At 38.7% G+C, this 21884-nt stretch overlaps 1 protein-coding gene across 14 annotated transcripts in view; it reads right to left on the bottom strand.

Annotated features, from left to right (window-relative positions):
* Nucleotides 1–1861: 1861 nt before the first annotated feature.
* Nucleotides 1862–21884, bottom strand: part of arvcfb (ARVCF delta catenin family member b) — a 181385-nt gene continuing 161362 nt past the window's right edge. For 11 of the 14 annotated variants that reach the window (XM_088300854.1, XM_088300890.1, XM_088300907.1 and 8 more), the window contains 8 exons: nt 13322–13449; nt 10936–11086; nt 10410–10602; nt 9180–9291; nt 8687–8774; nt 7306–7424; nt 6147–6259; nt 1862–3846 (listed from right to left, as the gene is read on the bottom strand). In XM_088300854.1, coding sequence (XP_088156980.1) covers nt 6158–6259; nt 7306–7424; nt 8687–8774; nt 9180–9291; nt 10410–10602; nt 10936–11086; nt 13322–13449 — 893 coding nt within the window. In that variant the 3' untranslated portion in view covers nt 1862–3846; nt 6147–6157. The remainder of the gene's footprint in view (nt 3847–6146; nt 6260–7305; nt 7425–8686; nt 8775–9179; nt 9292–10409; nt 10603–10935; nt 11087–13321; nt 13450–21884) is intronic. The other 3 variants (XM_088300899.1, XM_088300916.1, XM_088300925.1) reach the window with 3 other exon arrangements.

Here is a 21884-nt window from a genome sequence, read left to right as displayed (position 1 = left end):
AGTGGGCGTATTCAAGTCGTCACTTTTTTACTGATTACTCCACAATGAATATCTAAAAAAAAAAAAAAGGAAAATGACAAATTTCAGTTTCCTGATTAAAAACTGTATAAACTGAACTTGTAAGTGAAAAAAATGGGCCCTCTTAGCTGCAGAGATACTTTAGCCAGATGTATGACAAAAATGTTATTTTAAATATGGACAAAATATTCGCAAAATACGTGCTTTAATATATTGAATTTATGATAATAAATTACATAAATGAAAAAGAAAATGCATGAGTAAAGGATCCAATATCCGAACCCAACAATAAAGGCTTTGAAGAAAACAACAAAGTAACCACATACTGATTTTTCCCCCCCAAAAAAGATTAAAAGATTAAAATAACATTCAAAACGGTACAAAAATGCTGAACAAGAAACTGACATTAAGCACAAGAACTTATTTTTTTATTTTTTTTTCTCAAAAATCAACTTCTAAACTCAAAATTGTAGTACTGTCCTGCATATCACTCTGCTTCAAATCCGCAAACAAATAATAGGCATACTCACATTGTAGTATAGGACAGTATAAGATCCAGTGTAAAGGCAACTAAAAGTCAGCCATCTAGTGGTGATTGGTGATATTACAACTTAAACCTGTCGACCCCTGCATATTTTTAGGCAATTATTAACACTGCAATTGACGAGAATAGAAGCCAAAAAGTGCATTCATTTGACCTAGGCTGGGAGTGAGTTAAAGTAAAAAAAAAAAAAATCAAGAATCAAGAAAAAAAAATACAAGTGTTTGACTCCTGTTTAATGAATCAGTTGAAGGCACTGCCACACATAACTATTTAATGATTTTGTGAAATGCAAGTTGTTAAAGCAATAATTTACATATTATTATTTTTATATATTCCTATATAGTTTTAGTACTCACATATTACTGTATTAAGCACTCATTTTTCAAACCTTTGGGGACCTTTAAAAATTACTAATAGCGACTTTAAATTTGCTGAAAATAGGAGTTACCGAGACAGGTAGAGAAGCAACACACATTCTTTCCAGGCATGATTTATTGAAAACACACCAAATATATACTCTACAAACCATCATATTTCTGTTATGTTGAACAAGCTTAATATTTGCATGTGGGTATTAGTAAAACAAAAGTAATACATTCTGTCACTGTGGGATCGCTTCTGCTGGCTACTAAAGCATTAGCAATTGAACTCCTCTAGGGAAAAAAAATGAAATCATTTTGAATGAGTCTAACTTTTGTAAAAGTTTATTATACAATGTATTACAAGGCAGAAACCCAACGCCAATCTAAAATACTTGGAAATTAAGGGAACGTGTGGGAGGCAGAATGATACACGGGTGAGAAGAAAGGAGGAATAAGGGGAGGCCGACAGGTTCTTGAGATATGGCAGTTGAAGGGGAAGAATAAGGTGATACAAAACACACATTTTTATCTACCATGGAATAGATTAAGGCACATGAAAGGCATACAACACATTGGCTACTGAGATGTACACTGATTTTGACAGACTTGAATCAGTTCTATCTACACAGGTAGGTTTGATTCCATGTGTGCCTGTATCCTTTTGTATTGAACAGTTGTGTGGCTTTTCAATTCATCAATATGTCACACAACCAGAAAATCAATAAACTCTTTAATGAATGTTAAATACAATTCCTTTGGTTGCGGTGCTGCGGAGGCAGTCAGAGACTGCCAGTAATGTTTTGTTTAGTTTTTTTTTCTTCTTTTTTAATTTTTTGGATAACATAATTCAGTACAGTCCCATAAAAACACACGGTTCTGGGGACAAAAAAAAGGATGCAGGGTATTATTATATGGTTTTAACCTCTGGAATGAAGAGTTATACATTTATTTGTACTTTATTGAATTTGACCACAACACACATCATTGTAAACACTGTGTAAACGCAAGCTTTTATAAAATCACGTTACAAAGAAAAACGTCAATGCAGGCACATGCCATTTGCCAGGATGACTCATGAGTGGTGCGGAATTCCGTCTCCAGTTTCTGCTGACCCTGAGAGACAGCAAGCACAGATGTTTGTGTGTGGTCTTACGAAGCATGAGGGAAATGGCAAATTTAATTGATGTCACTCTGTTTGTCCAAGTCAAAGTTGTTCACCCTGAAACTTTGTAAAAAATATATACTATGTGACTTTTTTTCTTTTATATTTGACTCTATACAGTGTGACCTTTCTGTTTGCCTTGAAAGATTTGTATCCATTCTGCTGTTCTTTCGTTCCATGTTGATTGATTACTTCACAGGTGTCAAGCTCTGGGCCTTGAGGGCCATCATCTTGCGTGATTTCAATGTTTTCCTCTTCCAACGTCGAAAAGATGCAGGATGGTGGCCATCGAGGCCCGGAGCTTGACACCAGTGTATCAGTTGATAACACAAAAACAGAAGAAAATGGCACTTAAAAAGAATATGAACATCTGTACACTTTTTTTCATGCTGACAAGAATATTTTACTTTAAGCAGCACGGATGAGTGCTTAATTGTAACACAGTAGGAAGAAAAATGAAGGAATAGTAAAAATTCCATTTATAACCGGTTTCATTTTGTGACCTCTGACCCTTGACGGCTCTGCAGGAGTTTTCATGAAACACATTTTTTTGCCCCATGAAACAACACTGCAATTATTTTAAAAATCTTTTTTACTTACAATATATAAATAAGTGATGGGCTGTGTAACTTGGCAATAACAGGCACATGTAAAGTATGTGGTTGTTGCTTCCAATTCAATGTGTTTTCCAAATAATGTGGTAATAATATACAACTCAGAGATAGGCTTTTGTCATTTTTGACAAATTTAAAAAAAAAATGAAACGGCTTCAGACCTTTTTGTTTTTAACAAAATAATCACATTCTGCCTTTTTCGCCACTCCAAAAAAATATCTTTATAAACGAAACGCCTCATTTCCTTGAATCCAAATCAAACAAAGAGCCATTGATCCGGAAACCCAAGAGACTATGTTGTCATGTCAAGCTGACTGCTTTCCTACCAATGTGAACAACATCTTTGCAGATGTTGTTCATTTCCATCAATTAGTTGTAGAGATGTTGCTCCACTCGATGCCCACTCACCTTCACCTTCTCTTGTCCAGAGCACAACTTGCAGAATCCTCACTTTATAAAATAAACCTCTCATTCCAGTGCAGTTTTCTTCAAACACAGTGAACCAAATGGGCCGTGGGTTCATGACTTTTGGGTGTATGTTACCCACTATGCTACAGCTTCCATTTCTTTACCACCCCTAGCTGAACTAAAACTAACATCCAGTGACTTATCAATTAATCAACCCACACCAGCCCACAACAAAAATACCAAACTTACACAACAAATTGAAATAACTCGGACAAAATCCCACGACTTTTAAAACAGCCAAATTTAAAACAAAGCTAAAACAAAAGTAGACCTTCTTGCTCCGGGTTTCCTTTCAACACACCTTCATTTCCCCTTCATAGACCCCTCCACCCATTTTTACATCCCTTGCTTTGCCATTGTCAACTTTGAATGTCTTGATGTCACCAGTAGATCTCAACAAGAGTCAACACTGGAGAATTCACATGCTGTCCAGTGGGAATGTTGCAATATAAAAGTAGTAGGAATAGTCACTCCATATCTTTTTTCACTATCATTTTTTTTTTTTTGAAAAGCAAAATTGCTGGCTGCTCCTGGGTCGTTGTTGTTCTGATCATGATTATTACTATTTTTTTCTAATCTTCTATCTGTACAAAGTTCAACTCCAAACAAGTTCCGTATGAAATGGCAGTGGTGATGTGAGAGATCCTCTTGTGGTGTCATTCTCTCGCTGTTTCATGCCTGCAGTGTGTGCACAAAAAGAGAAGAAACCCATTAGGAGACACATATTGGTATATTTTATTATTATTATTTCATATGATTTATTTATTTTTTTGCAGTAATAGGTTATATGCACCACTCGTCTAGCCACAGTATTCTGATTATTGTTGCGCTGGTGGAATAAGAACTGAATTGATTAACCATGTCTTCATCCATCTCTGGGGGCTGCCATTTTAACTTTCTAACACCCTCTGCTGTCGACTGAAATTGACGACAAAGTGTCCTCCGGCTTGCATTGTGAACGTCAACTGACCAAACCCTGAAATGAGGTGAGCCGTGACGTTTGCAATGCAAGCTGGAGGGCACTTTGACGTCAATTTCAGTTGACAGCAGAGGGCAGTGGAAAGTCAAAATGGAAGCCCCATGCGATCGTTGAAAACAGGTGGATTTATCTGCTTATTCCACCAGAGCAATATTATAATACATAAGTGGGGTGGTCAAATTATTTTTAAAAAACTAGATATAGATAAATCATACTTAGTTGAGTTCAAACCTTATCAAACTTATAAATCCATGCGGTAGGTTGACGCTGGACATTTTTTTTTTTTTACAAAACACAGAGAGAAAAAATGACAATTAGCTATTTGACAAAAAAACATGAAGGTCAGACATGACGTTTGAGAAATGTGAGCTGGTCAGTAGAGAGAATGGGCAACAAATACAGACAATGCTGAAAGTCAAACACAGACTCACACCATTTTTGTTTTCATCTTAAATAAGACTCTTTAATGAGGGAAAACATGTTTAATTTAGTCATGAATTGTACATGTTGCTTTTTTAATTAAACGGTTTTACAAACGTGTTTATGAATAATTTACCTTCCATTACCTAGAGCCATGACAAACTTTAGGAGAGTAATTCCTAATGCGAATCTCACAATGGGTGAGTGCATATTTTTATTTTTTTCTTGCCCCTTTGATTTAGGGTGCCCAGGAGCATCCATGTGGAGTGCTGTGCTGCCAAATGAGCCTCCTTCATCATTTGCCACCAATTTCAACAAAAGCTGTCAGGGGAGGCAGCGGGTGGATCTCAGCGCACATGTCAATCAGGCAGCAGCTGCTCAATTGCAATCACACGCAAAGCCTGTTGACTTCTGTACACCTCTGAGAAGTCACATTTGTTTTTGTCAATGCTGCATCATTGCTCCCCGAGGTTCCATGTTAGGTCAGTGACAAAGCTACATTACTAAAAGTGACGCACACTGAACTACATGCAAGGAGGTCCAATTCAAGAGTTGTGGGTACTGGATCACATTTATAGTTTTTAGCTCAAAAGGGTACCAAGTAAACCGTAACAATAAACTGTTTTGTTGATGACTACCTCTCCTATTTTTTCTTTATTATCTACATACAGGCATTACCTTTCGCTGCAGGTATTTTGTTTCCTTTTCATTCGATTGTCTATGTGGATACAACGTGGCTGGTAAATATGTTGTGATCATGGTCATCAATTATCGGTTTAGTGTGGCTGGCAAAACAAAGACTTACATTTCGAATTTATTTTGATATGAAATTATTATTATTATCTTTTCTCCGACTTTATAAGACTTTGTAAAAAAAATACAAGATCCAGGATTGTAACACTGTCGCGTTAGTTTGTCACAGAAACACAACACTGGTTGCATTTTGGAAGGGTGCCAATAAAAAAAACTATAAATGTGATTATGATCTGAGGATTTTTATATCCTATTAAAGGTTTGTTTAGCTATTTTGCAACATATTAATATCTGAGCGATATTAGAACACCTACAAAATTTTGTTTACGTAATGATTTTGTCGTCCACATAACATAAAAAGTCATTTTTCAATATTTAAAAAAAAATAAAAATTAGAACACATTTTTCATCAGCTCTTTTTCCTTTTTCTAACTTCTTCATCCATCTCATTAAAGTTTTTGTTACAATATCAATAAAAAATACCAATGGGTGTTCTAAAAATTGTGTTTGTTGACAATTTGTTGTTACACAGTATCACAAGGTAGTAATTTGATCTAGCATGCTAGCTTGGTATAAATCAAGTGGAGCATCTTTAAGTTGTAAATGATAATAAAAGCGATGACAACATATTTCATTGCGTGAAAGCGGTGAGTCGTGTGCATACAGTACAACCAGGCGACACAGCTGATGAGGGTGCTCAGTGACAGAAACTCTGCAAGACATTGTGTCATGTGTAGACAAGAGGAATCGAGATGGAATCCATGAACAAATGAGGCCAACTCAGGGGTGAGGGTGGTTACTTAGTGATTTTTGTTTTCAGACCTACCATGCATGCATTTAGACCCAGGAATCAACAGGCTGTGGCTTAACTTCACAAGCGTCCACCAGACTGACCGCAGGCCTATTACTCCTGATATAGTGTTTCCTACTTGTGTCATTCTGTGCAATAGGACGGGTTAAAAAAAACACACACAAAGCGAAACAAAAGGAGGTCAATGCATTGGACCAATACACTCAAATATACACATGCAGCCAAGTACAGGGAAGCTGGTGTTAATTTCCTGCTGTATACGCGCTACAAAGGGAAAGAAGACTTACAGTAGCAACATGCAAAAGAAAGAAGGAGAGATTAGTGTTAATGCATACAAGTCGCACTGCTATCTGGAAAATCTTTGGTTGTTCTATTGTAAAATATGTGCTCCGGCTCAATAAAGGGAGCAAAACACTGGCCTCCGGTAAATTGACATTTGTTGCCTCCATTTTGACTGAACCATAGAATGGATCCCATTCATGAAATCTAACGCATAGGAAGTAAACTTGAGTCATCGGACAGATAGAGTACTCTGAGGGCATGTTTGCAATAAGCTCTGCAATTAGGTAGGTTTAAGTTGGTATCATCAGCAGACAAGCATTTGATATTGCCTCTGTCTTCTCATTGCCAAGGAAAGGGTGGTTTCCATGACAGGCAGTTGTCGGCAGCTATTTTAATCAGTGCGAGCATAATTACTTTACAGACTCTAAAAGCTTCCACTTAATTAACAAGTGGCTCACAGATCTGAGGGAATCCACAGCCCTGAGCTATACACGCCAGGGCAGTGAATATATCAAAATACAGTCATCGCAACGATGACACATACAATGTGTATCTTGGGGCATTTACAAACACAAAATGACTTCATAAGATAAGAATACATTGAGCCTGATTACTCATCTGCATGAAACAAATATTTCTTACATTAGTTGATGAGTCATTTCGTTGGCTACAAATATCTTTTTTTTTCAAATATCATGCAGACACAAGTGCATCTATCAAGAATCAAAAGATTTAAAATGTTCTACTGAGGACGACCCCAGCAAATGTGGAAAGGGAGTGAGAGAAGGAAGGGAGAGCAAGAGGAGAACATGTGACAATATTTTAATGAGATACCATTACTTGGTCCTCTATGCCCTAATCCCCCGGTAAAAAGACAAAGTTCTGCTGGTACCTTTAATGGCTCCCTCTCTGTCAGGTCCACCGAACTGTCGCCTGTCTTGTATTTGCAGTCTTTGTCCCTTTGGTCAATCGTGGAGTAACCATCTAATGAGGTCGAAGAAGGGAGGTCAACTCCATTGCCGATAAGAACAAATCATGCATTCAGTTGCTTTTAGTTGAACAGTACATGATGCATATTCACATGGGCTTATATCAACGTCATGGTCACCACAGCTGCTCCCACAAATTAATTAGTGCAACTTTTTTTTTCATATCAATCATTTATGCACCTGTTCTCATTAGTTGTCTCTAATTTATTTATTTATTTACAAAAAGCAATTCTCTGTCATGATTAGTTATAGGGTTACTTGAAAATGCCTCAAAATGGACACAAAGAATAAGAATGATGGATTCACCCGAATCCTTTATCAGTAGCTGCTTTGAAATTAGGCCAAAATACTATTTTATCGTAGCACGTTAGCCATGCCTGAGCAATCTGCTGCGAGCAAAACATAGGCTTGCGATTTTAAATGAAATCCTGATGATTAATTTTTCAGTAGAAGAAGGTCACTGGGCATACATTTTGAGCAAGATTATTATTTGTTATTGAGGAAACCCATCAAAAATAGCGATTTGGATCATTACATGGAAATATTCAAAAGCGCTGTTACCTTTGCTACATTCAGTGGCTTACACTCTGTACTTTCAAAACCAAGCAGCAGGCAACAGCTTAAACAAGTGATTATCATATTGTTTTGATGTGGTTAGCAGGTGAAACTGCAAGGACACGCAATATTTGCATTTGTGTTTTTACGTGATGCAAATAAGATGGGTCATGTTCAAATGTTCTTGACCTTTTAGGTCACACACTCAATTCAAATCCATTCCACCGACTGAACTCTCTTGTTTTCATTTCAGAGATAATGGATACAGGATGTACCTTTTTTTTAAAAAAATGCCTGTTTGAAGCCTGCGTGGCTGTGATATTAACCACGGTAACTACATTTGCAGTATTTCAACTACAACTACTGTGGTGCTGGTTATACTTTGCAAGAAGCCTTAATGGAAGTGAATATCCATGACCTGCTCACATCCAGTATGTAGCTTTAATTAGAACAAAATGGCTTACAGTTACAGTCGCTTTGTCTGTGTTGGGCCCTTAATAGGATTTGTTCACAATGCAGCAACATTGAATATTGCCAGATTTATGCTTCAAATTAGAAAAGAGACCCTCATGTGATCTTAATTCCTTCAAATTGGTCATGGAGATTAGTATTCTTTTTTGTGTGAATGAAATAAAAATGCCAGCTAATTTTGCCATGAAACATTGTGCGGTTGTCATTGTTTTGTTTTGCCAAATGACTCCTCTAAACAGGTGAAAAGTTCTGTCTGACCTTGATTTTTCTCCATAAGGGGCAGAGTTGTATCATCATAACCCGGTTTGCCATTCTTGGTTCCTTTAGTGGTTGCTGTCACCGTCGGCTGAAAGAGAATTGTCGATCCACATTTTATTATTGCTACTAATTTTATGGGCAAATAAAACACTTTTAAGCTACTTGGTGATATTTCTTGGCGAGTCACGAAATTCTGAAAATTCCTTACAGATACGTTTATGCTCCCCTCAGTTTCTTTGTTGGGCACAACCTCATTAAAGTAGTATTTTGCTACAGTCCAGTACAGAACAAAGTAACACAATAATTTGAAACACTCAGTATGATACAATGCAGTTATCACACAGATTGAAATTATTGATGGCTTATTAATAAAATAATTCATTGTGACGGCTAAAATCAAATACAATTTGGTAAAGTCTGGACTTATTTTAAGTTCATTTAGGGGGCATATAAATTCCATGTGAAGAATGACATCCATTGACATATGTTGTACCTGGAAATGGCTTTTGTTCCAGCCATCCTTAGTCAAAGCGTTCCTTAGTTCCTTATAACTCCACACAGTCTGCAGCACATGAGATGCGGCCTTTGTTTCTCTGGATGACTGACTGCGAGGGCAAGAAAAGAAGTGGAAATAAATCATAAAATAACACTCGAGAGTGATAACATCCCTCGACTGTGCCTCCACACGAGAGGCAAGAGTGTGTGCTAGCAACGATCAAGCTTATACCTGGAGTAGCTTCGGAGTCTTTGTTTTGAATTCAAAGCCACATTTCCTTTTATTCGACACTTATATGTAAAATTGAACCACCAGCATTAATTACAGTGAGAAAAGCGCTCATTTGAAAGAAAAATTATCTCATTCGATGTGAAAGGACACATAAGTAGTTGGTCTGTGGCTAAAATGTCTCTCTATTCATTTAGTGTGGCTTTATGACTGATCCAACCTTGAAAAGGGCATAGATTAAAAGTGAGATGGAATTTTAGTTGTCACATTTTACAAGCTGTGATGCTGCTTTGAAACTCTCCCTTGATATACTATTGTCAAAATGATGGATTGCCGGATAGATGGATGGAGTTTGCTTGGGTGAGAGAGAGGGAGAGACCGAATATAATATTGCTGTTCCATGCTTGGCCTTAGGAATAAAATACAATATTTCCTACGAATATTAATATAAAGTGTCATGAAAAAATTTAATAGTATGCAAATTTGCAAGGTGTGCATCTAATGTAGATAGATATATAGTTGTGTTGACCTTGATGGTATGTACAGCACAAAAGGGAAAAGAGCATTTGCAGAGTCGGGATTGTACAAACTAGTCGACGTGTCCACTTTACTACTCAAAAACGACATTTAGAGTGCAATGTCGACGTTTAGCGAATCGTGTTTTTTGCTTGAGGAGGAGGCAGAGCACAAGACAGCATCAGATGCTCTCAAATAAATTGGTTTGCCACTTAAATTGATTTAAATTGTCTTCTATTTCTTAATGAGCTGCTTTGTTGTGATCTTGAACTTCTACGAGCTGTCCACTGTGGTTGAATAAAGATCAACTTGACGATATATCAGATCAACTTCCAAAATCAACTTAAAGTACTGTACTGAAAAAATATCAATGGCATAATGGGGAAAAAAACCCTGAAAACTGATAAAATTTTAGTCAATGTCTTTTGTGTGATCTTTGCAAAATCATTGTGCTGATGAAACTGAAAGAAATATTCGAGGTACCTGGTCCGGTTGATAGCGACGAGCTTCTCGATGGCCTGGGCCTGAATAAGAGATCGGGCATTTTCTGAGCTGTCTGTGACAATCTCATGGATGGTGTTGAGGATGGCCACCACAGTATCCTCCTCCAAGTTCTTGGCTGGCCGCTGCTGCCCACTAGGCAAGTTACTGACCAAGTCCCGCATGGCGTAACTTCCTGTTAATTAATTCCAAAATAAAAGTTATTATCTATGAATAGATAAGTGAAAAGGGGCTAATATTGAACTACATTTCTGTTCTTGAAGGCACAATCTAAATCAGGGTTTGCCAAATTTGACACCAGTATGCGGTTCCAAATGTACAGTGTAAAATACAGTACACAAAAGTAATCAGAAATTGTGAATCAGGGCAATGGGTGTCAGCTTGATGATCAATAAAATATCTTACAACATTATAATCAATCCGTGGACACATTAAATAAAAGGCCTTACATAAAACTGCCACAGAAATGACTACGATTGTATAATTCTATCCTGATTTGAGCGTTTACCAATGAGGTCCTTGTTGCGGCGGTCAATGGAGAGATTGCGCAAGGCGATAGCCACAGCTCGGACCACCTTGTCAGAATCGGAGCGTAACAGCTCCACCAGTATGGGGAGACCTTTCTCCTTACGCACTGTAGCTCGGATGTAGTTGGACCACTGGGAGGGGGAGAACAAAGGGCCAGAAATGAGTGCATGTTATGTTTAATAAATTACTTTTTTTAGGGTGGTACAGAGTCCCCAACAATACTTAGGAACAACTGGACAATAATCTTTGTAAAGATGACAACACTAAAATAATGTAAACACATGGTTTCTTTCAGTGTGACTATTCTAAATACCACAGATGGTCTTTAATCGGACATTATATGTAAATTTAAAGTTGCCCAAATTCTACCATTACAATTTTGTAAAATAAACGATGCATTTGATGTGAAAGGAGAAGAAGAAAAACACTTTAAGGGTGTTTTATTCAAAGCTGTCCTTGAAAAATAATCTGCTTGGATACATTGGAGCCACAAGATGGCAGTAGTAGCACTTGAAACTGACAACACCCAGCAACATCAAGAAGCAAAGGTGGTTTAAGGTTTGAATTTTGAGATGAAGCTAAGCCCAAGGAGAGAGCACTGGCTTAGTCCAGCAGCCAGAGTGACAAATGTATAAGCAGCTCTACGTGCTGCTGAATCTGGCCTGGGGACCTGCTGATCAGCTTTCATACGAAAAAATGTGGCAAAGGAGAAAATGATTTGTCCTCAAAAACGACTACCTTTGCTGGGAATGACTCCAGCTAAACAATTGAGAGGATAAAATGTGACAATAAGTGACGGATTAAAATTAACCACTCATGTGATTCTTACAAAGTAGCTTGGGGTGCCTGCTGATGACAATGTCATTCGACTGAAAGGTCACACTGCCCTGATGGCTGCTATGGGCTAAATCACGTGTATATATATATATATAAAAAAAGAAAAGTGCAGTCGTTGCTGGAATCTAAAATATAGCCTTTCCAGTTCATAATTCACAGCTGCTTTTAAGCCAGACAGCCTCTCAGTAGAGCTCCCGCTGCTTTAATTGGAGTAAATGTTTGATCCTGGCCACGGATTTTCTCATCTCATCTCATCTATCTTCAGAGGCAAGCATCGAATAGTGTGTACATTAATTTCACAACATAACGCTGTTAGAATTACTCATTACATTCTGTACTTAAGACGTGTGCATCTATATACTCGACACTTTTATAATAAGTAAAGTTATTTTAGGGATGTTCCAAACTGAGTTTACGCTGCAGATTCCGATACGATCATCCACGAGTGAGATCGCGGCCGATACGGACGCCAATCACAATGGATTAGTTTGGTGGTGGCCGATCGATCGGCGCAACACTTGTTTTTTTTTTTTTTTAATAGAAAAAGTGAACAATTTGCTTTTGCATGTATCATATTGATTTCTCAACTCGTGACCCATCCATCTGAAGTATATATAGATATTCTTTTTAAGACAAAGTAATCAGGCCTGGTCGACTAATCATAATTTAATAATGATGTCAATTGTGTATCCCGTCGAAAGAAGAGGATTAATGTGCAGAACGGCGTGGTGTGTTTCGTTGTGAAAGTACTCTGAATGCATCATTTTGTTTGCATAGCAAGCGTGTGGCGTCTATGATTCTACCATCCCTGAAATATCCTTTAAGCTGTCTAATGACTCTCCCAGTTGGAGTTTACTGGAGGACTAAACACGACAAATAGAATTACACAAATCATACATTTAAATTAAGAACATGCTTCGTATTTAAAACATCGCGAGGACAATGTAACATCTCATTCAAATACTAATGGGCAATTCGAGAAACTTCAAGAGTGATGTTCCTTCAAATAATAAATATTCACAGACAAATGATACACATAAATACAGGTAAGATAACAATAATCAAAGGTATACATTCTTCAAAATCTGTGAAAAATGAGTTCAATCAATTCAAGGAATTTCACTTTTCTAAAAATTAAACTATACAAATATCCAAGGTAATATCCCAGGTAAGCCCAGTAAGTCCCAAGAGTTAAATATATATATAAAAAAAAAACATAAATGTGATGAAGAGATAATGGTGATGCTTATTCAAGGCTTCAATATCTGCAAAGATGCAAGGCATCAAAGGAGAGGACGTAGCAGAATGAAAACACAAGAGACAAAAAGAACACTGTGAAAGAAAATGTTAAGTGTGCAGGAATAAATCGTCATATGATGGTGGTTCTGAGTTTTAGTAGTTGAATAACTACATTTTAATAATCACAGTTTCAATCTGAAAAAAAATTGTGGTTATTATTTTATTCCAAAACTGAAAAATAAATATGATAAATTTGGTGTCTGCTGTTCCACCCCCACCCTTGCACTCACAGTCCATTGGCCAGCACCAAGGTTCTGCAGAGCCCCGGCAGCAGCCTCCAGGGTGTTGAAGTTTTGACTCTCAGTCAGCAGGGAAAGATAAAGTCTCACCACTTCTGGTTGATAAAGAAGCTCAAAACCTAGAAGGAAACACACCCGTGATTAGGACTACTGAAAAGACACATTTGACGTCAAATATCGCCCAAAAACGGCCGTTAATTCTTTGACGCAACATCCTCGCTAACTATGGTATTAAAGTTTAATGACAGTCGATAGTTCAGAATGACAAACAAGAAGGAGAACACAAGGAGAAGATTATTGATCCCACAAGCCCGGCGTTTTGGATGTTTTGATCTGGCTTGGACATAACACGTCTCCCGCTGTAAATCATTAGGCCTCCCTCTAATGGGAACATAATTACATCATACGCTATTAGACAAAGCAGACACAGGGATGGACAGAGAGACAGTCACTGGATCTCAAAGCCTGCAGTAATTTTCCATGTGACACACAAGTGAGATTTTGGATAGTACAGTATTAGCTGTCAAGGTCATTCAGAACTGTTGACATGATATTATTAATAACACGAAGCATCACACTAGAGGATGGGAGCAGACGTTAATTTCATTCATTCATTCATTCAGTATTTGTATACATCAAGGGTGAATATGAAGTGCCCCAATATAATAATTAAGCACTTAGCCGATGCATGTATCGTGTGTTTCTTGTTTGATAGAAGCAGAAGCTGAATCAATTGAGAAATAAATGGATGAAATAAAAATCTGGAGTGTGGCCAAGGCAGCATTGCTGTTAGAAATTGCGACATCAACACATATATACATATATATATATATATACACATATATATATATATATATATATATACACATATATATATATATATATATATATATATATATATATATAAGTAATTGATGGAAGAATTGATAGGATAATAAACAAAGATTCGTGAATGACAGCTCAACAATGAAGGACTTTTTTTAAAGAGTGTAAGATGACTGTGAAAGCGACAAGGACAAGGTTAGAGCACGAATGGTTCATGTTGTTTCAGAATCGACTGCAATTTAGGCTTCTACACTGGCTCCCAATCAGCTGTGGAATAGATTTGAAAATGGTGTTACTTTTCTATAAATCACTGAATAGTTTGGGCATTGACAATATTAACAAAATGTTGATTGAGTATAAACCCAGTAGGTCTCTGTGGTCTGCAGGCTCAGGTTAGTTCGTAGAGTCCAGAGTTCATAGTAAACATGGTGAAGCAGCATTTCACTGGTATGCTGCAAAGCTCGTAGTTGTTGTGTCTTTTCTAGTGTGAAGAACATTGAGTTGCATTGTGTATGACGTGCAAATAAATAAAGCTGGGCGAATGTAGGTGCAGCAGTGCAGGCAGGCTGGTAAAATGTAATGGATTATGCGTTATGGGTGTATGACACTCAAAAATCAACTCTTCTCTCACACACTTCCCAGACTCTGCCATCAGCATTCCAGTCGGGTAGGTTCATTGCAAGACACCTGGAACGCTAATAATACACACAGACATGGCGCCACAAACACCAGGGCCATTGCTTGATAAAAAGTGATGCTCATCACTCAAACAGGTACTCGTCTCAGCCTCAAAACAATCCTTCTGCGAATGGAGGTAGCGCATCAAGTAGAGTGGCAGATGGAAAAACAGAAAACAAACAACAGGATATAAAATATTCCCTCGATCTTGGAACCGACTTAACCTTTGCAGTCCTGACTTAAAGTCAACTCAAACATGACATATCACATGTTTTTTTTCCTCAGTTTGGCAGTAGGAAAATGTTGAAGACAGTAAAAATAAATCTTTTTTTTTTCATGACTGAATGTGTTTCAGTTGTAAACCAGGAGTTGTTAACTCTCCACTGTCAGGCCACATTTGCATCTCGTGCACATTTGACCCCACCAGCTTGCTTTCAAGCCATTAAACAAATTTATGCAGCCACATGGTAACTAACGAAGCACAACAAGATTAAAGGAAGAAAATGAAGAAAGGCCAACAACTTACGATCATTATCATTACAAGAGCTGTGTGTTGCTTGTGTTAACAAGGACAGTAGCACTCCTAGGTTTATTACGTAACAAGTGAGCAGCTGTGGAACTCTGTAAACAAAACCAAGTAAATTGATAAGATCTTAGGGGTTTGTGAAATGCCATCTCTATTATCTGAGCCACATTACCTTGAGGGGCACAACGAAGGAGGGAGCTCATCAGAATATACATGTAGTTATTGCCACTACAGTAAAGCCGTTACAATGCGTTTCATTTTTTACACCCCTACTATTTGAGAGATTTTAAATTGATTGTCTTTTATGGATTTTTAGAGTGTGCGGACAAGTTGGACTCGACCGTTGCTCACCTTCATTCAAGGTGCTGTAATAGTAATTTTTACACAAAGGCGAGAGAATAAATAACTGAGTAATGTTGGTCTGTCATGGTTTGGAGAGACATTTTGGTTTGTCAATATTAAATCTGCCAAGCAAGAAATGTTTCAAAAAAACTAATTAATTGCACAATTTTCCATCATTCATCATGATTAATCTTGGCTGGAAAGCCAATCAAAGCCAATCAAATGAAAGCCAATCAATGGCTGAAAGTTTATTGTAAGATTCATGTGAAATGCCGTCATTTTGGGAGTTTATTTAAAATGTAAATGATTGCAGCAATTGTAGTCATTATGTAGGGGTGTTTATGAATCATACATTTTTTGTTATTCGTGACTTGTCTTTGTAGTGATCCCGCAAATAGGGAGTTTTGACTGTATAATAATCAAATTCACCAGCGAAAGACTACCAATACCTCAGAATTTTGTAGAAGGGATCATTTGAAAACGTGAGCATTGGTAGCGATTTATAGAAATAAAGTGTTGTATATTGACATTTATCAGTTTCCTGATTATTGTGGAAAATTATTAACTCGATTAGTGTTGTCACATAAATTGCTATTATCATCAATTATTAATAAAACATGTAATAATATGGAGGGTAATTTGAGCAAAGCTGTTATTTCCGAAGTGCGTATCAAACTGGAATCCCTTCACATGAACAAAACACCAAGAAGTAGTTCTCAGCTTCAAAAAGGTTGGTGTGCTAGGCATTAGACTTTAATGTAGAGTTCTTACGATTTCATTTGTAATGTTTAAAATGCATCAAGATGTTGCACTAAATTTCAAATGTATGTTAAAGCGAGATCAGAGAAAAGTGCTTCTTAATTACAAACTGTCTTTCTTGTACTTTTCTACCATTTATATTGTAGTAAAGGCCCTGGTTAGAACGCAGGATTCATAGAAAACAAACTCTTTGACCCACGTATGCTGAATTACCGTATTTTTACGGCCATAAGACGCGCTGCATCGAAGGGCGCAACACCAGTTGAGGGTGCTATTTCCGTATTTAATGCATATACTAGGCGCGCCGCACTACAAGGCGCGCTAGCTCAGCTGCTCGCGCTAGCTCAGCTGCTCGCGCTAGCTCAGCTACTCGCGCTAGCTCAGCTACTCGCGCTAGCTCAGCTACTCGCGCTAGCTGATGCCAGCTCACCAGGACCCAATCCCTTAAAGGATAGTTGCCAAAGGTATCACCCCGTTTAGATAACAGATGTCATGAAAGAATTGTGAATCACTGCCAATAACAACAACTCCAACCAATAAAACGTGTCTTGACTATAGCCTACTAGACAACGTCAGGGGAGGGACCACACTCCTTAGAGTCACGGTTTCAAATCAAAACAAAAAAAAAAACTCAGCATACAAGCAAACAATGAAACAAAGAAATAAGATTAACACAAAACATGTATCTCTCATGCCATCTATATCCCCAAAAGAAATAAAAATAACACAAAAAGATTATAGCAATGGCTTCTTGGGAGCCACTCAGACTCAGCCAATCACATGGCTGTTTAGAGAGATGTGCTGATGTGCTTTGGGCTTTTTGTCTGTTGTCTAAACCTGGGACGTTTCTTGCTTGCAATAACATAAATGATAAGACAGACTACAACATTGTGGACAGCTGCCCTTTTGTCCAGCTTTCTCCAACACCATCACCCAAACACCATAGTCACATAATGTATAAGTCACGGTCAATTTGAAGCATAGATGACTCAGACTTTGACCAGCAGGGTGTGCTAACATGCACTCTGTACAGCCCAATGAGTAAAAGTTGTGATTGGTAGATGAGGCATCCTGTATCGTTTCGACACAGTGACACAATGTATTGACACTGTGTTGACACTTTGTTGCTGAATACTGACACCTGGTGGACTTGCAGGAAACCTTTGACAGGGTCATCTGACACTGATCTGTCAAACTAATTTTCTCCAATTCCATTGATTAGCGACGTTGATGTGTTTTTATAAATCCTATTTCTTATTACTTTCTATCGCACTAATTATTCTCTTATTTATCTAATTTATATATTTAACTGAATTATTGTTGTATTGCACTGGAGAGGGGAGCTCTCTAATCTCGTTGCACACTTGAGTACAATGACAAAGGGATTTCTGATTCTGATTAGGCATTTGCTTTCACATTATTTTAACATACACGCAATTTCACATAAGAAATCTTTGATATTCGAGACGCAGTTGATAAATTAAGTAAAAGTGTTGTGAATGACAATGGACTCATTGTAATTAAAGATTTTTATTAAAAAAAAATAGTTTCTCCAGCGTTTTGTTATTCAGTCTATTTCTTTTTTTGAGGCAATTTCCCCCGCCTTTGAGAAGATCCTCTCACAAGGCACTGAAGAGGCCGGTGTGCACAACGCCTGTGTGGCTAATATAAATAGGTGAGGGAACGTTGCCTCCATGGACTTCCAGTATAAGAGCGGGTCTTCCGTACGTGCAACGTGTCCTGCGGACATATAGCGCTGCACCTCTGAGTGCGCATCAACAGTGACGTCTTCCATCTTGCGGATCTTTAACGCAAAGTAACGCGCCAATAACTCGATGCTTGTTTTGAGCGTCCATCTTGTTGACAGATGCGCTTCCTTTATGAACACAGTTTGGCGCGCGACCACTGTGTCGACACGATTCTGGTAGTGGTCACGTGACTTTCTTAAAGCGGTACCCGCACCGACACGGGGTTTGCCCTGGAAGCTCGGCGCGCGCATCGACGCCTCAGTGTCGCTGGACCCATCACTAAGTAAAAGGGTTGATGGTAGCGAGTGATGCTTAGTCCATATAATGGGCGCGTCGCTTTACAAGGCGCTTTGTTTGTTTTGGGGAAGATTAGGGACTTTAAAGAGCGCCCTATGGCCCGGAAAATACGGTAATGTATAGCAAGTATCACCAACCCAAACCAGAGGGAAAGTTTATGAGGGAAGCGTATATATATATATATATGGATGGCCGAGTGGTCTAAGGCGCTGCGTTCAGGACCCAGTCTCCCCAGAGGCGTGGGTTCGAATCTTGAATTTCCCCATTGTGGGACTAATAAAGGGAATATTATTATTATTATTATTATTATTATTATATATATATATATATACAGTGAACCCCCGCTACTTCGCGGTTCACCTTTCGCGAGTTCAGTGCTTCGCGGGTCTAAAAAATATTCGGGGGCATTGTAGTTTCGCCGAGCGGCACGGCGGGGCGCTGGAGCGGTTAGACAGCCGGCGTGCGCCGAAGAAGAGTGTGGGCGGGCGAAGAAGAGAGTGGACGGAGAAGAGCACGTTCCCCCCGGCACGATCGGAGGCGACGTTTCGCGCGGTTCGGACCGTACCCGAGCTGCGGCCGGCGTGCGTGGCAGTTAAGCCGAAGAGAAACAACATCCGCCCGGGCACTCGCGCGGCGACATTTCGCTTCGTTCGAGACCGTGCGTGAGCTCCGAAGGAGACCGGCCGGCGGAGGAGGAGGGCATGCTCGCGTCACAGTAAGCCGAATAGGAGCACCTTCCGCCCGCGCACCGGCGGAGCGCGAGGCTGTCAGTTATGAATGAATAAATGAATAAATAAATAAATGAAGAATGCCACCTTTCATTTCACTGTCATGATCCGTGCCTGTAATGCCGCGTGTGTTTTTGTTTTTTCAGATGTGTGGGCGTTCCTCCAGCGATCGTCTCGCGCCATGCCGTCAGCTGCTGCGAGACGCGCTGATTTCACTGACTATATTGTGATTATAATAAATATCTTTGTATCACCACCTTTTTTCCCGGGTCTGCGTTTGGAGAGTCCTGTTCAATCCTCCAATTCTGCTGGAGGATCATAACATTCACAGGGCACACCGGACGGCGTACCAGCAGGTAAAAGTCGAAGTAATTAAATAAATACAAAAAGAAGTAATTGAATAAATACAAAAATAATGGCTGGGGAATAAAAAAATAATAAGTTTTAATAATATTTTTTTTTGTTATAACATGAATTTCACTCTCTCTCTCTCTACCAGTACATATATATATATTTTTTTTTTAAGCATTTTTGTAGGTGTGCCGCTACTTCGCACCTATATATATATATATATATATATATATATATATATATATATATAGGTGCGAAGTATATATATACACTGTGTTTTTTTTTGTTTTTTTTGAAGGTGCGACGCTACTTCGCGGATTTTCAGTTTTCGCGGGTGGTCTCGGTCCCCATTAACCGCGATAACCGGGGGTTCACTGTATATATATATATATATATTCACAGTTTGTCTTCAAAGGCACCCCTCCTCCATATGGACAGCAGCCAGAAGTGAAAGCTTCATGATCTCCCCGGGTACCCATTTGGATGATTCTGTAGCTTGGCACCTCTGCGGGCAGCCCCTGGACATGCATTAGCATAACCATACTGCAGTTGGCCTAAGTTTTGTTGGATGCCGACAAAGGAAAGCAGAAAGCGGCCACAGGCCTATGTCTTGTAAAGCTGCCCATCAGCTTTGGGTCACAAAGATGTCCTGGTGACATGGGATGATCGAGGGGAACTGACAGCTATGGGGAAAAGTTATAGCGTGCCAAAAGAGACAAAAGACAGCTCAGACACCCTAGCTCATACTTCCTCCATATCTGCCTTTCAACATCAGGTGTCCATTGCCAATTTTACTAACATTTCCTGGCAATGAAAGTCTATTTTAGCACAGCAGGAAACCTTTGTTAGCTCACTGTATAGTTGCTGCAGTGACGGTTAGTATTTCACAATGAAATCCTACTGCGCGATGTTTGAACCAAGCAGGACAGACTGATGAAGGTAAACCAAAAACACGCTGACAAATAGACTTTAAACACACAAAAAAGTCCAAAAGCCATACTTGAGAGACATATTACATTCCACTACTAGATATAGATTTATAAGATTTTCTGTGCCCCAAAGACTCACTCGACAAGTGAATGTGTCATGGTTTGCGTGTTATTTTATTTTTTTTAGTATTTAGTTTCATGTTTACCCTTGCGTTTGGTTTGTGTCTTCCGTTAAACCTGATTGTGCTCACCTGTGCTTGTCGTCTCACTCCCAAGTGTGAACCAATCAGCTCCCTCCAACCCTTTGTGTCTTGTCCAGGTGTTCCTTGTTGTCTCGTTACTTTGTTTGTTTTAGTTCCTTGTTTGCTTTCAGTTCTTGTTGGTCCATTATCGTTGTTCCTGTTGCTGTCCATGTCAGATATTCAAGTCCATGTCTTCATACCTGTCTCGCCCAGTCCTGTCAAGTTTAGTTAAGTTAAGTCAAGTTGTGTTTTGTTCGTCACTGTTGTTTTGCACGTTTTGATATTTTAGTTTTTCCAAGTTCCTTTGTTGAGCATGTCGTTATCGTTATCATAGAGTATGATGGGCACTCTGAAACCGAAGCTCCGGCGCACGCTTCAAACCCGGAAATAAAATTGCTTCGGAACATTGTTCCGATGCTCCGTTCAGTCAGGAGAAAAAACGTGACCTGTGACGTCCGAAACAATAACGGTTTTGTTTTGTTCTCTAAATGAACTCTAATAAACCCTGTGACTGTCTCCAACGGGGTGTGCGCGGCGTGCGGCGACCTCGACGCTCAAATACGAAGAGCGTTAGTACTTATCGGCAGCTTTTCGTTTTCAAATTAAGTGCATTCATTGAACGTAAAGCATGGTCAGATATACAAATACTTAAATGGTTTTAAAGTAGAATTAGCTCGAGTCACATTTGTAATGGAAGACAATTTTACATAGTAACATAAAAATAACTATCGATATCTTTATATACACTTTTTGAAACTAGATAAGTAGACGTGCATACGATCGTATAATAAGGTTTAATAAAATTCATAAAATGAATTTGACCATTGAACATTAGTGTATTTAAGAACAGTGACTGCTGTAAATCAGCCACAGTGCCGCAGTGGACTTTGTATAATGGGTGGTGCAAAAACAAAAATGAAAAGTGTCATATAAAACACTTCTAATTTTATTTTCTAATTTTGAAGACGTCAGACCGCCTAGTCGAGACACTTTCGCTCATCGAGGTAACAGTGAGCGTCAAGGTCGCCGCAAGCCGCGCACCCTTCTCGACGGTTTAAAGATTTTATGCGCATCTGTGCCATGTGTGCGCATTTTTCTCAAAACGTGAGGTTGTCAGTTAAAAAAAGTC

This window comes from Idiotropiscis lumnitzeri, chromosome 1 (assembly GCF_059441095.1).
Source record: "Idiotropiscis lumnitzeri isolate Australia: NSW breed Sydney's pygmy pipehorse chromosome 1, RoL_Ilum_1.0, whole genome shotgun sequence".
Lineage (NCBI taxonomy): Eukaryota > Metazoa > Chordata > Actinopteri > Syngnathiformes > Syngnathidae > Idiotropiscis > Idiotropiscis lumnitzeri.
This window is presented reverse-complemented; position numbering and strand designations above follow the sequence as displayed.